The 19556-nt window shown below is 33.1% G+C and overlaps 2 protein-coding genes across 2 annotated transcripts; one reads left to right on the forward strand and one right to left on the reverse strand.

The window, feature by feature from the left end:
- Positions 1–227: 227 nt before the first annotated feature.
- Positions 228–2924, reverse strand: LOC131025187 (transcription factor MYB16-like). The gene is made up of 3 exons (XM_057954830.1): positions 2760–2924; positions 2156–2285; positions 228–838 (listed from the first exon to the last, which is right to left on the reverse strand). Exons 1-3 carry the CDS (start codon positions 2893–2895, stop codon positions 316–318), a joined length of 789 nt encoding a protein of 262 aa, XP_057810813.1. The 5' UTR covers positions 2896–2924; the 3' UTR covers positions 228–315.
- A 2829-nt stretch (positions 2925–5753) lies between these two features.
- On the forward strand, positions 5754–8191 carry LOC131026138 (uncharacterized). Its single transcript, XM_057955907.1, has 4 exons — positions 5754–7018; positions 7077–7427; positions 7486–7596; positions 7708–8191. The coding sequence occupies exons 1-4, from the start codon at positions 5754–5756 to the stop codon at positions 8189–8191; spliced, it is 2211 nt and encodes a 736-aa protein (XP_057811890.1).
- The last annotated feature ends 11365 nt before the right edge of the window (positions 8192–19556 follow it).

Consider the following 19556-nt stretch of genomic DNA (forward strand, 5'->3'; position numbering starts at 1 on the left):
TTTTCTAATTTTTAATTATTTTTTTCAATTGTGCAATTAAGATTAATTAGGGTTCACGAATCCAAAATTAGAATATATAATTATAAATTTTATTTATTTTATAATGTTTGAATTAATTATTCTAAAATTGAGATATGGGTATAATAATTTTTTTCTTCATAATAAATAGTAACTATAAATAATTGAATTAATTATAAGGCAGAGAATTTTATCCAACCTTAATACAACTCACGACCCACAAACATCATTTAACATCCTCTATAACTAATAATCCAGCTACAAATTAACCTAATTAGAACATGCAATAACAGTGATTTAAAGACAATCCCAACAATTAAGGTGGCCATCTTCTAGAACATTCCAACACGAAAAAAGATCATCGCCCTCCTCAATGAAGTAATTAGTGTCAGGATACGTATGCTCCTCAATTTTATGCGAATTCTTCATTGTGCCCTTGACCCAATCATCACGATGATTGCCCGTGGAGTTTTGTGGTTGATCGTTAGAAGCCAAAAACCCATTAAACATCGCGTTGGAAATTTCTATGCCGGGATTTGCCTCTACCCAAACTTTGAGCACGTCCAAACATCGCGGAGGCGGTGGCGGAGCCTTTGCTGCGCAATTAGGGTTTGAGAGCCGAGCCTCGGCTTGGAGTCGGGCGCTCTCCCATTGCGCCACATGGCAAAGATTGGTGAAGTACTTAGGTTGTTGGTGGTTGGGCATGTGAGTGACCGGGTCGATGCCCATTTTGGTCAATTTCTTCTTCAAGTGAGTGTTCCAGTAGTTCTTGATCTCGTTGTCCGTCCGTTTTGGCAGCTGACTTGCTATGGTGGACCATCTAATCAAGTTGGGAACCACAATATATTAGATTTATATATTTATACTTATCTTTTTAGCTTAATTAGTAGTAGTATATATTATGATTAATTAGGTGCGAGTGGTGATTATTACGCATGCAACTCATTATTTATTGACATATATGTTGTATAGTAAGAGATTATTTTAATTAAAAAAATTTAATAATGACGAAATGCAGTTTAATTGGTAAGACGTGCACTTATTCTCGATCAATTAATAAGTTGAGAATTTGAGTATATCTAGAGAGTTAAGTGTCTGAGTCATTTTGTATTTCTTAAAAAAAAAACTAACTAAATGATTGATTCTTGGTTGCAAAACTGAAGATTGGAGTGGTCGTTACACCAGGGTGAGAGTGAAAGAAAATTCACATGGAAAACAAATTATTGCAATGTTGTACTTCATCACCATGCAATCTCTAAAATTGGTTAAACATTCGGTCTCAAGCCTATCAATGCACTCACGCATATACATACATATGTATATATGAAAATAACTCTAAATTATTGTGACACACTGACAGCAGAGAACATTCTTTAGCAATTTGATCACGAAGATCTACGGTGAATGCATCACTTTGTTGGATTAATGTATCACCGAAGTTTAAATTCCTTGAAGTGTAAAAATTCATTTATTTTTTTGAACTGCAGTAAATTTTCATGATCGAATGAAGTGACTTTAATTATATGTTTAGTAGAGTAGTGTTCTCACGAAAAATACAGTATAGTAGCAGATGAGATCCTCTGTCCCACAATTTATCATGTGTCACCGTGTTCCATTCTTAATTTCAATTTTTAGTGATAAATACTCTCCCCGTCCTATAAAAACATGCAATAGTATGGGACAACACGCATTTTAAGAAATCTTGTAAAATATAGTGTAAGTGGAGAAAGAGTTTCACATTGATTGTAATGTTTAGTGGGAGAATTATTACTATAAATGGACTATGGTTTTGTGTTTTTAAGATTGTTGGGTATGTCAACTTTGAAGAATGGTGTTCTCCGGGTTTACTTGCTAAATCATATAGCTCCTTCCTTTTGGCATCTCTGGTGCCCTAATGAAATCTTTTTCTTATCAAAAAAAAAAAAAAACTATAAATGGACTATGAATGTTTTTATGTGACGGACGAAAATGAAAACTATGCATGTTTTTATGGGATGTAGTATTAGTTAGATTATTATTATATAATAAAATATTTTATTTTTATAACAAACTATTACTTCTTCCGTCCCACTTCAAGTGTCTTGTTTCTTTTCGACACAGTTACGAGACAAATGATCCCATCCGTGTAGTACTATACCTGTTTCCAAGAAGGGCGTGAAGTTGAATAATAGACTGCTCTTCTTGTAAGCTGAAGTCGCCTCTCTTGATATCTGGCCTCAAATAATTTATCCACCTTAGTCTACAGCTTTTCCCACATCTCTGCAGCCCTAATTAATTATAAAGATAAACAGGTTAATTAGTAAATTTCCATTTATATATTTTTATATTCACGTACAAGCAATTTCAGGGAGATATATCTGCATATATATAACTATAGTTTAATGCGTTATATGTGAGTAATTAATTAAATTTAAAAATGGGTGAGAGGAGGTGATAAATGGATCATATTTGAAGAGTTTAAGCCACAGATGTGTTAATAAATAGAAAGTCATGCACAGTAATTTGTTAATATGATTGCATGTATATACCAAATCTAACCTAAACCCTAATACCCTATGCTACCTAGCTAGCTATGCCTGGCCACATTTATGCAATATTTTGAGCATATATAGAGACACCACACGTTATAAACGTATATAAATGTACACACACACAAATAAAAAAGATTAATAAAATAGTTTTTTTTTTTTTTGAAAAGAAACATATATATATATATATATACATATATATATTATACATACCAGCTTTAGAAGGGAGGGTTGACCAGGAGCCATGGGTGTTGTTTTGAAGAATGAAAGTAGAGAGCTTGAGATCTTCTTCAGGCGTCCATGGCCCTTTCTTCATGCCCATCTTATCGTGCTTCGGTAGCCTTCCCATTTCTACTGAGAGAAAGCTTGCTAGAGAGATATAATGGTTACTATTATATTGCTGAGTGGAAACACAAACACTGTGCTTTTATTTATAGGGGGTGGGGGGGGGGGGGTGTATAATTTGATATGATATATCATAAGTTTAAGTTCTGGATGAAATATTTCATTCCGTTTATATATGGAAAGCCGATCGATCAATAAGTCTTGTAAAGCTAAGAAATGTCACTGATTATATGTGTTGATATTAATTAGTGACATGCACTTAATATTTGGGTCGAGTTCGTGAGAGTCGTGGTGCGAATTGGAATTTTTCGAAATGTGGTTGGAGCTTAAATAGATAAAATTGATGATCGAGTATTTTTATCATTAAGGGTGTGTTTGCTTTTTATTCCTTTAAGAGTATCTTCAGTGGGAGGCGCTATAAGGTGGTCACCCTTCTCTCCACATTTCGATTTAATCTAATTTTTTATTGTTCTATTTTAAAATCCTACTTTTCATTAACATCAAAAAATTTAATATTACATTAATTAAAATAAAACATAGAAATGTTAAATTAAAAATATTAAAATAATTAAAATTTAGGTAAAAAAAATTTAAAAAAAATTATAATTTAAAAATTAAAAAAAATCAACAATCAAAAATCAAAATCAAAAACCCTACTTTTAACACCCCCACCCCCACCCATTTTCTCTTTCTCTTTCTTTTGCGCTGGAGATGCTCTAAATGGAGGGATAATATAATGAGGTATAAATCTATCATTTAAAGTGGGGACCACATTCTTCATAAGATGGTATAAAATTATACTAGCCTTTTTTAGGCATAAAATTATTTATTTCCCAATGGAAAAAGTGCTGCCCGAAAATTTAATTATACCATTTGTCCAAATTTTGTATTACATCAAAGCAAACGAGGTATAAGGTGGTAAATGAATATTGTCCCTTCTTTATAAGCAAACGAGATATGATTAGTTAGTAAAACAACAGCCTCCCGCTCACTTTCCCGTAACTCCCTTCGCCATTTAAACTCCCACACCCAGTCCCCGTTAACCCAACTCCCCCACTCTCCGACTGTAGCCTCCTTATTAGCAGCTAACTGAAACAATCTTGGGAAAATAAATCTAAGAGGATCGACCCCACCCACTTGTGATCTCAGAACTTAGTCGAAAGACCGTTCTCGACTTTTCTTTTAATGTTATCTAAGAACCATCTACCAGAACCATTCCCTCCAACTGTGACGACTTTAGCCCACCAACCCGCTCTATTTCTTCTAGGACCCCTAAGACTGAAACCCTCTTCATCCCACTTTATATCGCCATACAGAGATCTAACCACTCTGGCCCACGACTCCCTACCCTCCCAATACCTCCAAATTCATTTCATGACCAAAGCGGCATTGAGCCACTCCAAGTTCATCAGCCCCAGCCCCCCTTCTTTTTTATCTACACAAAGATCTCTCCACCTAACCCACGATATCGAGCTAGAACTCACACCTCTCCCCCCCCCCCCCCCCCCCACAAATTTGCATAGCAAAGAGTTCAAAGATTTGATGATAGCCTTAGGAATAAAAGAAAAGGAGAGTTGATAAACCGGTATAGCTTGCAAGACAGCTTTCACCAAAGTGACTCTGCCGGCCAACGACAATTTCAAGGTTTTCCATCCCTCAATACGTTTCTTGACTTTTTCAACAAGGTAATTCCAGTTGGCGATGCTTTTGATTTTGCCCCCCAACTTTGATACCCAAGAATTTGAACGGCATATTGCTGACTGGACACTGTAATTCAGTCGCCATTCTCTCCACCCTACTGTCTTCGGTGCACACCCCCATCAAACAACTTTTTCGGAAATTCACTTTTAGCCCCGAAAGTAGTTCAAAGATCTTCAAAGTGTACTTAATCGCTTCCGCATTCTTCTCACAATCTGAGAAAACAAATATAGTGTCGTCTGCGTATTGCTGGATGAGCTTTGACGCCACTGCTTTATCGACGAGTCAGTGGAGCCCTCCGGCAGCTAGGAGAAATAGAAAAAGGGGAGAGGGGGTCTCCTTGTCGGAGCCCTCTTTCCAACCAGAACTCGCCCGAATGAGACCCATTGATAAGAACGTTTGCTGATGCCGAAGATAAACACCATTTGATCCACATCCTCCACTTTGCATCGAAATTAAAACGATCGAGCATAATATCCAGATAATCCCATTCGACCGAGTCATACGCTTTAGCAAAATCAATTTTGAAAAACAGCCTACCCTTCCCCAATCTCTTGATGGGATAAAAATTAAGCAAAATTAACCGAAATGATAAAAATAATCAACGACTTTGGGTTCTTTGTGTGCGTGTGTTGCTCTAATACTAGGTGTTATTAATGCACAAGGCCTGAGATCTCGAGTTCGAGTCCACCGTCGTGCGGTCTTTAAGTGCATTGGAATATTCCAGAATTTCGATCCATCAAAGTAAATAAGAGATTAACCTTACTATTTTTATCTGTCAAAACTAATCCTTCCAAGTAAATGCCCACTACGGTTTAGTAGTTGTTCTTGTTACAAAATTCTCTAATATGCCCGTGATTTCTCCCATTTTTGGATTTTTAATCTATGTGTTCTTTCTTATTCTAGTTCTTCGTTCTAGTTAAATTTTCTTATATATATGTCTGATTTTTTCTTGTTTTGGATTTTCACGTAATTAAATATGTATATTCATTCTTCGTATCTACTAATCTATTTCATAACAAGTGGTATCAAAAGCCAAGGTTACGTTGGATCGCAACATAATATTTTACAAATATATGACAAATTTGCATTGGATCGCAACAAAAAAATAATTACGTTGGATCGTAATTATCTTTGAATGGGACTTTGTAAGGGTTTGAGAAAATGCCCAATTCGTGGACAAATAGTGAGAGTCAATCTGCCTTTGTTCCTGGTCGTCATATTACGGATAACGCTTTGCTTGCTTTTGAGATTTTTCATATGATGAAGCTCAATAAAGCTATTGATCATGGTGTTTTTGCTTTTAAACTTCACATGGCAAAAGCTTATGATCGTGTCGAGTGGGGTTTTCTTAGATTTGTTATGCTTCGCTTGGGCTTCAAAGTTTCTTTTGTGGATTTAATTTTGCGGTGTGTTACTTCGGTGTCCTTCCGTGTGTTGGTTAATGGTTATCTAGGTACTCAGTTTGAACTTGGCCGTAGGCTCCATCAAGGCGACCCGATGTCCCCGTTCATTTTCCTATTTTGTGCGAAGGCTTTATCGGGCATGTTGAGAAGAGCTGAAACTCAAAAGTTACTTCATGGAGCTCGTATTTGTAGAACGGCGCCGAGAGTATCCCATCTTTTATTTGCGGACGATTGCATTATTTTTGGAATGAGTAATATGAACGAGATAGATGTTGTGAAGGGCATTATTCGAGCGTACGAGGGAGTCTCGGGTCAACTGGTGAATTTGGACAAGTCCTCCATTTCGTTTAGCGGTGGTGTGTTGGAGGTGAAGAAGGTTGACCTCTCGATCCGTTTGGGGGTTAACAGGACTGGAGCAGGTTCGACTTATCTCGGTATCCCCAGCACTATTGGTCGATCTGAGAAGGAAAATTTTCAAATGCTTATTGACAGGACACGCAAGAAGACTAAGGATTGGAAACGTATATTTTTGTCGGGAGCTGGCAAGATGATCCTTATTCAATCAGTGTTGCAGTCCATTCCAACCTACTTAATGAGCTGCTTTGCTCTTTCTGCTCAAGTGTGCCAACAGCTGAATAATGTGGCAGCCAGATTCTTTTGGGGGCAAAAGGAGGATGAGAGGCGTATACATTGGCTAAGTTGGACGAAGTTGTGTCAAACAAAAAGGAATGGTGGTTTGGGTTTTCGTGACATATCCTTATTTAACCAAGCGATGCTTGCTAAACAAGCGTGGAGGCTCATTCTTCATGACAAGTCTCTGTTGGCTCGATCGTTGAAAGCGAGATATTTTCCTAGAAATGACATACTCTTGGCTAGTAATGCTCATAACCCGTCTTACGCATGGAAAAGCATACTTTCGGAAGGTATCGCGTGGAAAATTGGGAACGGAGCTCGAGTGAGGATCGGTCTTGATTCTTGGTTGCCTGACGAAATTGGTCATTTTTTCCGGCGAGGGTTGAGCTGGTAAAGCACAGTTGTTTGCTTCGGAGCTTATGAATTCTGATGGTGGCGATTGGAACAGGGAGAGAATTGACAAGTGTATTCAGCCTGAAGATAGTTGGAAATTCCAAGCACAGATTCCGATTCACCCAAATAACAGCGATAGACCATTTTGGCCAAAAGGAAAATTCAATATGTACTCTGTGAAATCTGGTTACCTTTTAGTTGTGGAGATTAAACAGCGCGATGAAGCGTCTACATCTCGGCAGGTGGGAGTGTTGTGGAAGTGGGTATGGAGTCTTGAGGTGATCCCAAAAGTGAAGATGTTCTTGTGGAAGTGCTTGTCCAATTGCCTCCCTACTGCTATGGCCCTTCGTGGTCGAGGGATTGATGTTGATGGTTTCTGTAGGAGATGTGGTTTGAGTGAGGAAACGTACTCTCTGAAGGGATTGCCCTTGGGTTAGTATTCTTTGGGCTATCTCCCCCATTAGGCTGCAACCGTTGGAACAAGAGGAATCCATTGTTCATTGGTTCGAAAAGATTAGAGCTTGCCCCCAGAGAGAAGTTCATGCCTTGTTTGCTACCCTTGCATGGACAATCAGGTACGCAAGGAATTTACTTGTTTTCCAAAATAATGATATATCTCATGTTGATTGTCTGAATATTGCGAACCGATCCCTCTGGTAGAAGCCGATCTGTGCCAATGTCTCTAGACATTCTGCTGCCTCTTTGGATTGCGATGGTGATAGCGTCTGCAAAGTCACTTCAGATGCTGCTTTACGAGTGGGAGTGGGTGCTGGTTTGGGTGCTGTAGTAAAACGTGGGGATGGTGCTATGTTGGGCTGCCGCTTTGGGTTCAAGAGTGGAGTGTTTTCTGCTCTGGAAGGAGAAGCTTTTGCTCTTCTTGAAGGACTTATCTTGCGTAGGGAGAAGGGTGTGAGAGAGGTGATTGCAGAAACTGATTGTCAACATCTCTACTGGATGCTTGCTCGAAAAGATAGAGATCTGTCCTACCTGGGTGATACTTTGGATAAGATTCAAGAGTTGAAGTCTCAGTTCCATCGCCTTGATTTCAGTTGGACGCCGCGTGAAGGGAATTCCATAGCCGACTCTATTGCTTGTTTTGCTCTTAGTTCCTTGTCTTGCTTTTCTTCTCATGATGTTATACCTGCTGGTGTGAACTCTTTCGCTGGTTAATGCAAGTTTTGCTGGTTTGCTCTTAAAAAAAAAGGATATATACAAAGATACTATATAAAATATAGGGCCCAAAGTTTTTTTTAAGTTCGTAACTTTGACTGTTTTACAAATATATGAAAAATTCTTTTGGGCTTATAATTGTAGAATAAATTTTCAAAAATTCGGCATATAATGTTGGACAAATTGAGCCTGAAAAAATAATTTATCCTCCAATTATAAGCCCGGTTTTTTTCCTACATTTGTAAAATGATCAAAGTTACTGGCCTAAAAAAGAGAGAAGAGAGATTTAAAAAAAAAATATTGTTCTTTAAATAAATATAACTTTTACATTTTCAATCAAATATTTACATAAAATATATCAAATTAAAGCTCTTATTGTGATCTTTAATTTAATATGCATATTAAATATTTTATAAATAATTGAATTTCAAAATTTTAGAAACAAATAAATAAAGATAAAAAATATAGTTTATAAATAAACCTTCAATTTTATTATAACTCCAAATTGAAATTTTATCTTTTTAATATAGTATAGATTTTGATCTAAGTGGGTGTTTTGACCCTCAACTCAATATATAACCTTTCTCTATATATATTAACTTATTTTCTTCCCCAATATTTTTTTTTCTTGCGTGTGGAGCCAAGAACTTGAACAAATTATTTTATTTATTTAACTTGGTCAAAATTTGAGATTTACGGGTTATTTAAAAGTAATGTACATTTCAGACAAATTGCTAGTTCGGATGCATGCTACCATCACATGTCGAAAAGTATAGTTCATTTTTCCTTTTTAAATTTACATTTTAAACAAATTACTTTGAATTATTTTTTCTACAATATATATATATATATATATATATATAGTAGGAAATATATTTAAGGGAGATAAAAAAAAACTTAAATCGTATTCATAAATTGGGGAATAAAATAAAATATGATGAATTAAATTAAATTTGAGAGTCCATGACTTTAACTTTAAAATGTAAATTATATGATTTGAAATAAAAAAGTTATATTCATTTAAAGATTAAAATTTGTCCTATTTATGCCTAATTTTAGAAAATTTGTCTTACAATTGCAAGCCCGAAAAAATTTGTCCTACATTTACAAATTAGCCAAAGTTACGGACCTAAAAAAAATTTGAGCTCTAAGATACATGTGTATATTATACCTGAATCAATAACAAGTTATTACTATAAATTAGATCAAATATTCAAACAAATATTCCCTCCGTCCCACGAAGCATGACCCATTTTCCTTTTTGGGTTGTCCCACGAAGCTTGACCTGTTTCTAAAAATAGCAAAAAATTTACCCTTTATTCACCTTTTTACCTTTTCACCTACCACACTTAACACACAAAATATCAATTTCTTAATTCTCGTGCCGAAAAGAAATGGGTCACGCTTCATGGGACGGAGGGAGTACATTACAATTCAATATTCAAATAAATTACAATTCACACACTGTCGATGAAATTTTAACCAATAATCTTTCAAAAAAAATAGGTGCTTTAATTTTACGGCTTGAACTAGGCGTCCCGACCTCCTGATCTCTGACTGAAGTTAATTAGAGCAATTGTGCATGACTATACCAATGAGATACATCTGAAGCGACGACTATATATTATCTTATCATATTGATATGGACGAAATTTGTTTAGAGTTTTGTTGTTTGCTTATCTTGTACCCTATTTTAGAATAGTAAAAGTTTCTTTAACATGCTCGTGGATTTCTCCCATTTTATGTTTTCACATAAATCTATACATTTGTTATTCCCTTTGTCCAGTAATTCGTGCTCTAATTTGTCATTTTGGTTCGTCCATCAATTCGTGATCTATTCATTTTTAGTAATTATTTTCTTAACAAATAAATTATTTTTTCTTAAAAATTGTGCACACTTCTCAACTCAACAAATAAACAATACATTTTTTCTTAAAACTTGTGCCTCATTGCCCTAGGACACGAATTGGTGGACGGATGAAGTATTATTTTATTTTTCATATGTTGAGCTGGTGAGTTTCACACAAAAATTTAGAAAACAAAAGCATTACATACATACTCCTCGTAATGGGAATTCACATTGGAGAGTTAAGGTGGACTCTTAAAAGTGATCCCCACCATTTAAGAGCTCACTCTCCACATTGGAGAGTCAACACCCCAATTCTTAAAATTTGTACTTTATTTTATCTTTATTTTTAATATTTATGTTTAATTAACTTTAACATTATATTTAATAACATAAATTTCATTGAAATTAGGATTTAGCAATACATTGATTGAAAATAAAATTACATTGCAATAAAACTAAACTCCTAAATATTATAGAAATTAAAAAAACATAATTTGATTGGTACGCGCCGGCATACATGTTCGCTTATTTCTTTACACGCGCGCAAGTGTACGGGTGCAATTGTGTATAAGCAAGCAAGGTCGAATCCACATAGACTAATTAAAACTAATTACTATCCTAAATCGTTATTCTCTATCTAGAAAACAAATAAAGATGAGTTTTTGGTTTAAAGCAAAGTAAATAAATAACTGGAAAGAAAACAAATCAAGCTGCAGGAAAAATCAGATGGAAGTAAATTATCCCAAGATAAAGGTTTCAACAGACTCAGATATCCAACGAATTCAATTCAATAAACCAGGATGATTTTCCTAAGATAATCTCAATGCTAATCTATACCCACTCCCGTGGCATACAAACAGTTGATTACATGCAAGACTACCGTTCCCAGATCACTCTTAAACATGCAACTCCAAAAAGTCCTAAGGATTAATGTTCTCACACTTTAAGTATGTAATTTTATGTTCTTAGTTCAGGTAATAATTATCATCCCCTGATATCAAATTAAAACCTAAGATTATGCTAAATTGGTTGCCAATCAATTAAGCAAACAACAGGCATAAGAACATAAAAAGAAAAATAAATCTTGATAAATTGAATCAAAAAATTGTCAAGAATCCAAATCTATTTACTTCCTAAACCCTAGGATAAAAGTGTTCTAGCTACACATAAACATATGAACTGGAATACAAAAATCAAAAGAAAATATGAACATTCAACAAATAAACCGTTGAAAAATATGTGAATCTTCAGTTCTTGCTCTTAAGGTCTTCTCTGTCTGTCTCTGCAGCTCTCAGAAAAAAAAAATGAAATAAAGTGAAGTCTGGATCCTTTTCTTGAAGCTTTTGAGGGGTATTTATAGGCCAAGATGTCAGATACTGAAGAAAATCAAGTGAAAATCCACTTTAGGCTTGAAATCCATCAGAACCCGTCCAAAATATAGTAGACACGCGGCCCCGGGCATCAAAGAGATGTGGCCGCGGGTCCAAAAGAGAAGAAATCGACGTACCGCGCGGCCGCGTGCGTTTTTCAATTTTGCGCAGTAATTTTGTTTTGGCCCATTCTCCCTCGTTCGATGTCCGATTTTCAATCTGTTTGCACTCACGAAGTCGTATCGAGTTTATCTACAAGTTTTATTTCTGGAGATTCTTCCAAATTCTGCTTCATTATTTCTGAAAATTCATTCAAACAATAAGGAAGTAACAAGTTCTTGACAATAAATCAATATAAGCTCAAATAAACTATCAAACACACAAAATCCTCACAACTAAGCATCAAATATGACACACCAAGAGGCAAAAATGCATGTTTATTAGTCTGCGCCCCCACTTTGGATGCCCTAATTGATTTAGATAAGAGAAGTATATATTACTCCCTCCGTCTACAAAAAGTGTGTGTTTTTTTTTTAGTAATTTTCATTTATTCTTTAAACTTCATTTATAGTCAATATTTACAAAATATTCACCCCTTATTTTTATAACTTTGGTGGGTCCATCCCTTAAATACTATTCTTTGTGGGATATTTTCAATACTAAAATCATACTCCCTCCGTCCACCAAAAAAACTCCTACTTGCCCTTAAATATTTGTCCACCAAAAAAACTCCTACTCTACTTTTTGGACAATTATACCCTCCCTTGCTTTTAAAATTAGTACACCTTTACCTATTGGCCCCACTTTACTCTATCATTACTTATGTTATTATTGTTATTATTATTATTATTATTATTATTATTATTATTATATTATATTATTATATTATTATTATTATTATTATTATTATATTATTATTATCTTTATTATATTATTATTATTACTATTATTATTCTTATTATTATTATTGTTATTGTTATTATTATTATTATCCTTATTATCGTTATTATTTATTATATATTATATTATTTATTTTTTTATTATTATTTTATTATTTATTATTATTATTCTTGTTGTTTGTTGTTGTTCTTATTATTATTATTATTATTATTATTATTATTATTATTATTATTATTGTTATTTATTATTGTTATTCTTCTTTTCTTGTTATTTTTTTTGTTATTGTTATTAATTATATTATCTTTATTTTATATTCTTTCTTCTTATTTATTATTATATTATTATTGTTATTGTTATTGTTCTTATTATTATTATTCTTATTATTGTTATTATTATCCTTATATTATATCCTTATTATATTATTATTATTATTATTATTTTATTATTATTATTATTATTATTATTCTTATTCTTATTATTGTTATTATTCTTATTCTTATTATTGTTATTATTGTTATTGTTATTATTATTATTATTATCCTTATTATATTATTATTATTATATATTATATTATTGTTATTATTATTATTATTGTTGTTATTATTGTTGTTATTATTGTTATTATTGTTATTATTATTTTATTATTATTATTATTGTTATTATTATTATTATTATTATTATTGTTGTTATTATTATTATTATTATTGTTATTGTTCTTGTTATTATTATTATTATTATTATTATTATTATTGTTATTATTATTATTATTATCCTTATTATATTATTCCTTATTATTATTATTATTATATTATTATTATTATTATTATTATTATTATATTATCGTTATTATTTTTATCATTATTATATCGTTATTATTTTTATTATTATTATTATTATTATTATTATTATTATATTATTATTATATATTATTATTATTATTATTATTATTATTATTATTCTTATTATTGTTATTATTCTTATTATTGTTATTATGTTATTGTTATTATTATTTATCCTTATATATTATTATCCTTATTATTGTTATATTATTATTATTAATATTATTTATTATTATTATTATTGTTTTGTTATTGTTATTGTTCTTGTTATTGTTATTATTATTATTCTTATTATTCTTATTGTTATTATATTGTTTTTTTTTATTCTTATTATTATTGTTATTCTTGTCTTATTCTTATTATTATTATTATTATTTTATCTCCTAGCTCGTGAAAGATTAGTAAAAGTAATCACAATCATAAACCACTATCCTTTTGTCTTTTACACCACCTTTACACCACCTTTTTCAGCTTTTTTAGTCTCCGTGCCGAACCCCAAATGGGAGTTTTTTTGGTGGACGGAGGGAGTATCTTCCAATTATTTTATTAAAACATGTGTGCTTCAGTTCACCACACATATAAACGGAGGGAATCAGGGAGTATTAAAAGATCGTCGTCTTATTTTATCCAAACATGAACAACTTTGAGAAAATCTATGAATTCGTGTATATATGCATATATATATTTTTGTAATACAAAGAAGTACTATTAAGTTTAAATTACAAACAGTGAACACATGATAATTTTTATATTATATATAATACATTTGCCGTCAAAAATGAACAAATTAATTCAATAGATAATGTTAGTGAAAATACAAATCCTAATATCTTTTCTCTTTCTTAAAATCAAATTTATCCGAAAAAGATGAAATCACCGTTAGTGTAAATACTCTGAAGGTGCAAAAAAGTTGACCGCACATGAATATTGCGAGCTTACATTTATTTATCTATTTGCTTAATGCTGTGAAGGTGCTTCGTTAAAATCAAACACAAAATCTTAATGTAAAATAATAATTGATAAATGAAATCTTTTGTGATTTATGAATTACGATTGGTTAATTTACTTCTATGATGCACGGATTCTTCAAAAATTAACATGTACGGCGAATCTGATTCTTTTAAGGTGCGATTCTCTCGGATTTTCGTCGGATTCGCACTCGATTTGCCACCTAGCGTATCTTTTAAAACAATTTATAAAAATAAACCGGATTCGCAAATTCAATAGGCGAAATTCACGTATCTCGTGCACGAAAGGCCTACACAAGGTTATTTTGATAATTTTATTTTCAGTTATGACTTATATATTGGACTAATAATATTTGAATCGTTATATTGTTGCTCAATTAATATAATTGAAAATGCTTAACTTTTGAGTAAAATAAAATGTAAATTACATATAATTAATTTAAAAAAATTTAAAATGTATATATTTTATAAGTATTATATATCATAAAATTTTAATAATTAGATGTATCTTTGTCAAATCGCACCCTATAATTTTTAAAAATCTGTATCACCATACTCGTATCGTATCGCCCTCGCATCCGCACCTCCGTACCTATGCAACATAGATTTACTTCAATTACTTATGCATTGAGCAACATTATTCTTTTTAATTTCTTTTTCAAAAGTAGTGATTTACAGGTTAAATATCGCACAAACTCTAATTAATTTTATCACGTATTTATTACTACTAAGTCCTTGCGTGAATTTCAAGCTTTCTACTGATTTCTGCAAATTTAATGATGACTTTTGTGTTTGAAATTACTTTAGATCGACATATTCTCAACCCACCTCATCATATCAACAGACATTTCCATCTTGATATATTCTAATTTCATAAAATATACATACATACATATATATATATATATATATATATATATATATATATATATATATATTCTAATTTCAGAATTTATTTCGACTTCCCAATATATTTAAGAATTAGAATTCATTGTTCAACAGTATGCTTGAATGATTTATTTAAAACAATTTTTCCAATTAAAATTAAACTAATTTATTTTTGCATTTTGATAATTAATGCACTTAAAATATTGAATTTTGAAGGAAAAATATACGGATATATATCATATTTAACACATTTTTCAAAAATATTCCAACGTGTAACTCATAGTAACATTTTGGAACCTAATTTTTGGACAGTCGAACAAATTAATTAATTTCCCGAGTTGAAATTTTTGAGCTTGGAAAACGTGGTAAAATGTGTATTTAATTGACAATTTAGGGTTGTTTCAACCAAAAAAAATGACAAAAGTTTAGGGTTAGTAATTCATGTATATATGTATATATACTCTTTGGCGTGACACGTTGGTTATCAATTTTCGAAATATTCGACTTGTAACGTTTTAAATTTTTAATTACATATATAATTATATTATTAAAAAAAGGGTTAATAGCAAAAAAATACACGAACTATCACCGAATTTGCAAATTGCACATGACCTTCAAAATTAGCCCCAGAATACATCACCTTTTAATTTAATTGTAATTTGCACTAGCGTTGACCATCACCTTAAGCGTAGTTGACGTGGCAGCCGAAAATTGCAGATGTGGACTAATCGTTGGGCATGTCAAACGTCGTTGTGTTGTCAAGCTTTTTTAAATAAAAAAAGAAAAAAAAATCGGCAGATTCTGATAACTGGAGGTTGTGGAGAATGCTCAAAGTCTCTCCCGACGCTCCGATGACCAGCGCGGCAACGAAATTGGCGGCTCCAGATTTCTCCATGCAAATCCGGTTGGTTAGGTTGGTGGAAGCGATGGACCAAAGGCGATTGAGACACTTGATCTGTATTTGGGGGTGGCGGCAGCGGCGGCGAGGAGGGACAGGAGCTGGGATTCGGTGACGGGGGCCTTGGGGGTGGGGAGGCGCTCGACGTCGTGGGAGACCGTCGCAAATCTGCAAATCCGCTAAAACCATAGATCTGCAAATCCGCGAGATAGTGGAAATCGTGGGGAAAAGATGGTGAGCAGCGGAGGTGAGGGAATCGGCCCCTCCGCCCATCATCCTCGACGGGTGGAAGGAGGCAAGAGGCGTTGCAGCAGCTTAGTGGGGGTGAAGAAGTTGGGGGGGTGAAACCGTGAAAGATGAGAGGATGTCTGCGCTCTTGCAGCAAGGCGGGAAGGCAGCCTCGTCGCAGGGGAAGCGGACTTTGAGGAAGCGGATTGGGAGGCCGGATGCGGCGATCCTTGAGCTGAAGCGGAAGGTGTCGAGGCTGGGATTTAGAAGCCATGGACATGCTTTTTTTTCTTTTCTTTTTAATTTGAAGAATCTGGTTAAAATTGAAGAAGACGTCCAAAATGACGTCATTTGGACGCGTGTATTGACAGCGTATAAAAAATGACATGTAATGTTAAATAATGTCCATGTAATCACTAGTCAAACTTATTCCTCGTCAAAAATTTCGCCGTGTGCAAATTACAATTGAATTAAAAGGTGATATTCTGGGGCTAATTTTGAAGGTCTTGTGCAATTTACAAATTCGGTGATTGTTCGTGTATTTTTCGGCTATTAACCCTTAAAAAAAATAGGTGTATGCCAATATTACGATTTAAACGTTATGATAATTTTAGAAAAAAATAATAATTACATGTTGGGATTTTCTTTTTGTAATTTTCAATTTTGAATTTCGAAAGTGACAAACTAGCTAATTCTGCGTTTTGGGAGCTGTACAATTATTGTTTTCAGGTGAAATATGTACAGTTATTAATGAAGAGTAGTATAATTGAATGAGAATAATTACTGTTCAAACCCACTGGTAGATAAAAATTAACACGGGAATTAATTAATCTGTATTTTATCATATTCTCTACATTGTAGTTTTTTTTTTTGCAATTTTTTGGCAACTTTTTTATTTTTTTTTAAATAAATTAAAAATAAAAAATGCAAAAAAAATAAGTATAATATAGAGAATATAATAAAATAACTAAATCCTATTTTTATTTTAAAAAATTAATTAAATAAATCAAGATTTTTCTTATTATATTAGTGTGAGGGTGGCCACAATGTGGCTACACAGATTTATTGTTAATTTAATTCTATTAACTTGGTGAACTGCAATTCTAATAAAAATTCCATGCATTTGATGTGGACAATGCACACGATATAAATATGTCGTTGCCCTGCATGGCAAAATTTAATCCTTTCTTTCCTTGATATGTACTTTTTTTTGCATATGTATATGTCATATTTACTGTATCTCACTCGATTAATAGTTAATTCGTACCTGGGTTGATTAATAATTTATTCAAGCTTTAATTTATTTAATTTATAAAATTAATAATCTCAATAAGATAATGCTAACATAGATCAAATGTGAGTGGTTCTCCCATAAAATTTGTAACATACTCCCTCTGATTTTTATTAAGTGTCCTCAGCCGTCAAAATACACATACCAATAAAATAAGATATTTTACATTTGTAACCTTAGGAATTATCATAATAAATATATATATATACAACTAATTATTATATTTATATAAGTATTAAATAAGGATAAAATAGGAAAAATGTCATAAATATACTCTCAAATTTTGAAATAGAACACTTATTGAGAAACAAAAAAATGAGTTAAATGTGACACCTATAAAAAAACGGAGGAAATATATAACATTTATCTACACTTTAATATTAAATTAAAAAAAAAAAAACAGTTGTTGGAATATTTCATATTAGCGTTATTGTACTTCTATATGTTCCTAAATGATGCATAGTAATTTGAAATCACCTTTTCTTTAAGGTAATAAAAAAGAGAGGAAATAACACCAAAATTCTTGTGGTTTCGCGAAATTCGCATATTTCTCTTGACCTTCAAAAGGTAGTGATTAAATCCTTAAACTTAATCCCAATTCTTATTTTTTTCCCATAAAATTGATCGACTCCTAAACTTATGCTGACATGGCTGTCGAAAATCCACGTAGGATTAAATTTTTGGTGAATCGCTGACTGTATTTAAGCGAGAACATTAAATATCGTTGTTTTAAATGAAATTAGGGTTTTTCAGAGATGATCTGCCCCTCTCCTCTCTTCTCCTCCGGCCGCCGCGACCAGGCCGCTTCTCTCCCGTTAACCCCTCTCTCCTATCTTTACAGATCCCCTCTCCTCTCTTCTTCTTCGGCCGCCACGGACACACAATCACGAAGCGGCCACCACTGTAACTCTGGCGAGGAGCGTCGGCCTCGTCCTTCGTCTGTATTTCCTCAAACTAAAACACCCTTTGAATCTCCCTATCTGTCCTCTCCCATTCGCCCTTGGGTGGGCAGCGCAGCAACACCGCCGCCGTCGACCCCAGCCTTCCTCATCTCTCTCAACTCTTACCCTAAGTCAGACGATAGCACTCAACCGTCGACCGCCTTGTACCCTCAACCAAACCAAACACCCTCAACAAGTAGCTCAGCAAAACGGCGAGAAAACATCATTTTAAGGTCAAGGAAAAAACGAGAATCACGCCAAACTTCAGGGATTTTGACGCTATTATGTTAGACGCAAAACGACGTCGTTTAGCTTCTAATTAATCTACTCAGCATAAGTGTGCCACGTTGATGACACATCATCTAATTAATGGCCAAAAAACGTCACTTAAGGAAAAAACGAGAATCAGAGCAACGGTTAAGGATTTTATAACTACCTTTTGGAGGTAAAGGGAAATATGCGAATTTCACGAAACCACAAGGATTTTGGTGCTATTTCCCCTAAAAAAAACATTACATCATTGACAAATACAATCTTGGGCTGGCCCAATCAATAAACGGCGATTGTAACTTTGGAAATTTGAATCGAAGTGGATCCCATTTAGGGGTGGTAAAACAATTCCAATTATTCGGTTATAACCGTAAATGAACTAGAAAATTGGTTAATCGGTTAACCTATAACTGAAATTTATCGGTTCGGTTCAGTTACCGATTATGTAATTATCTGTTAATCGGTTAATCGGTTTAACCGGTAACCGACCGGTTAAACCGAATTAACCGGTTTATGCATTATATAATTAAATAATTTATATTTCTTCAAGAATCGGAGAAACGTTCCCTTAATTTCCTGCCGCTTTTTATCCATATATTTTTGTTGTGTTATTTTTCTGTTCTTCGTGGATTGTTCTTTTCTTTTCTGTTTGAGTTTTTAGAGCTGATATAACTGCATTATGTGCTGTTTTTCTGTTTCCAGTATGTGGTGAAAGCTTTATAATGTAGTTATTTAGGCTTGTTGGTTCTTGCTTCTTTTGCACTTGCTGCAGAGAGCTTTTCTAAATGTATTATCAATTGTTAACAACTTGGATGTTAAAATTGGTCGGTTATGGTGATAGTGATAGTAATCAATGAAGGGTTAGGTTATCCGTGTCTAAAGGTATGAAAGTTGGGAGAAGGTCTGTGTGGAGAAATTGAAAT

This window comes from Salvia miltiorrhiza, chromosome 5, assembly GCF_028751815.1.
Source record: "Salvia miltiorrhiza cultivar Shanhuang (shh) chromosome 5, IMPLAD_Smil_shh, whole genome shotgun sequence".
NCBI lineage: Eukaryota > Viridiplantae > Streptophyta > Magnoliopsida > Lamiales > Lamiaceae > Salvia > Salvia miltiorrhiza.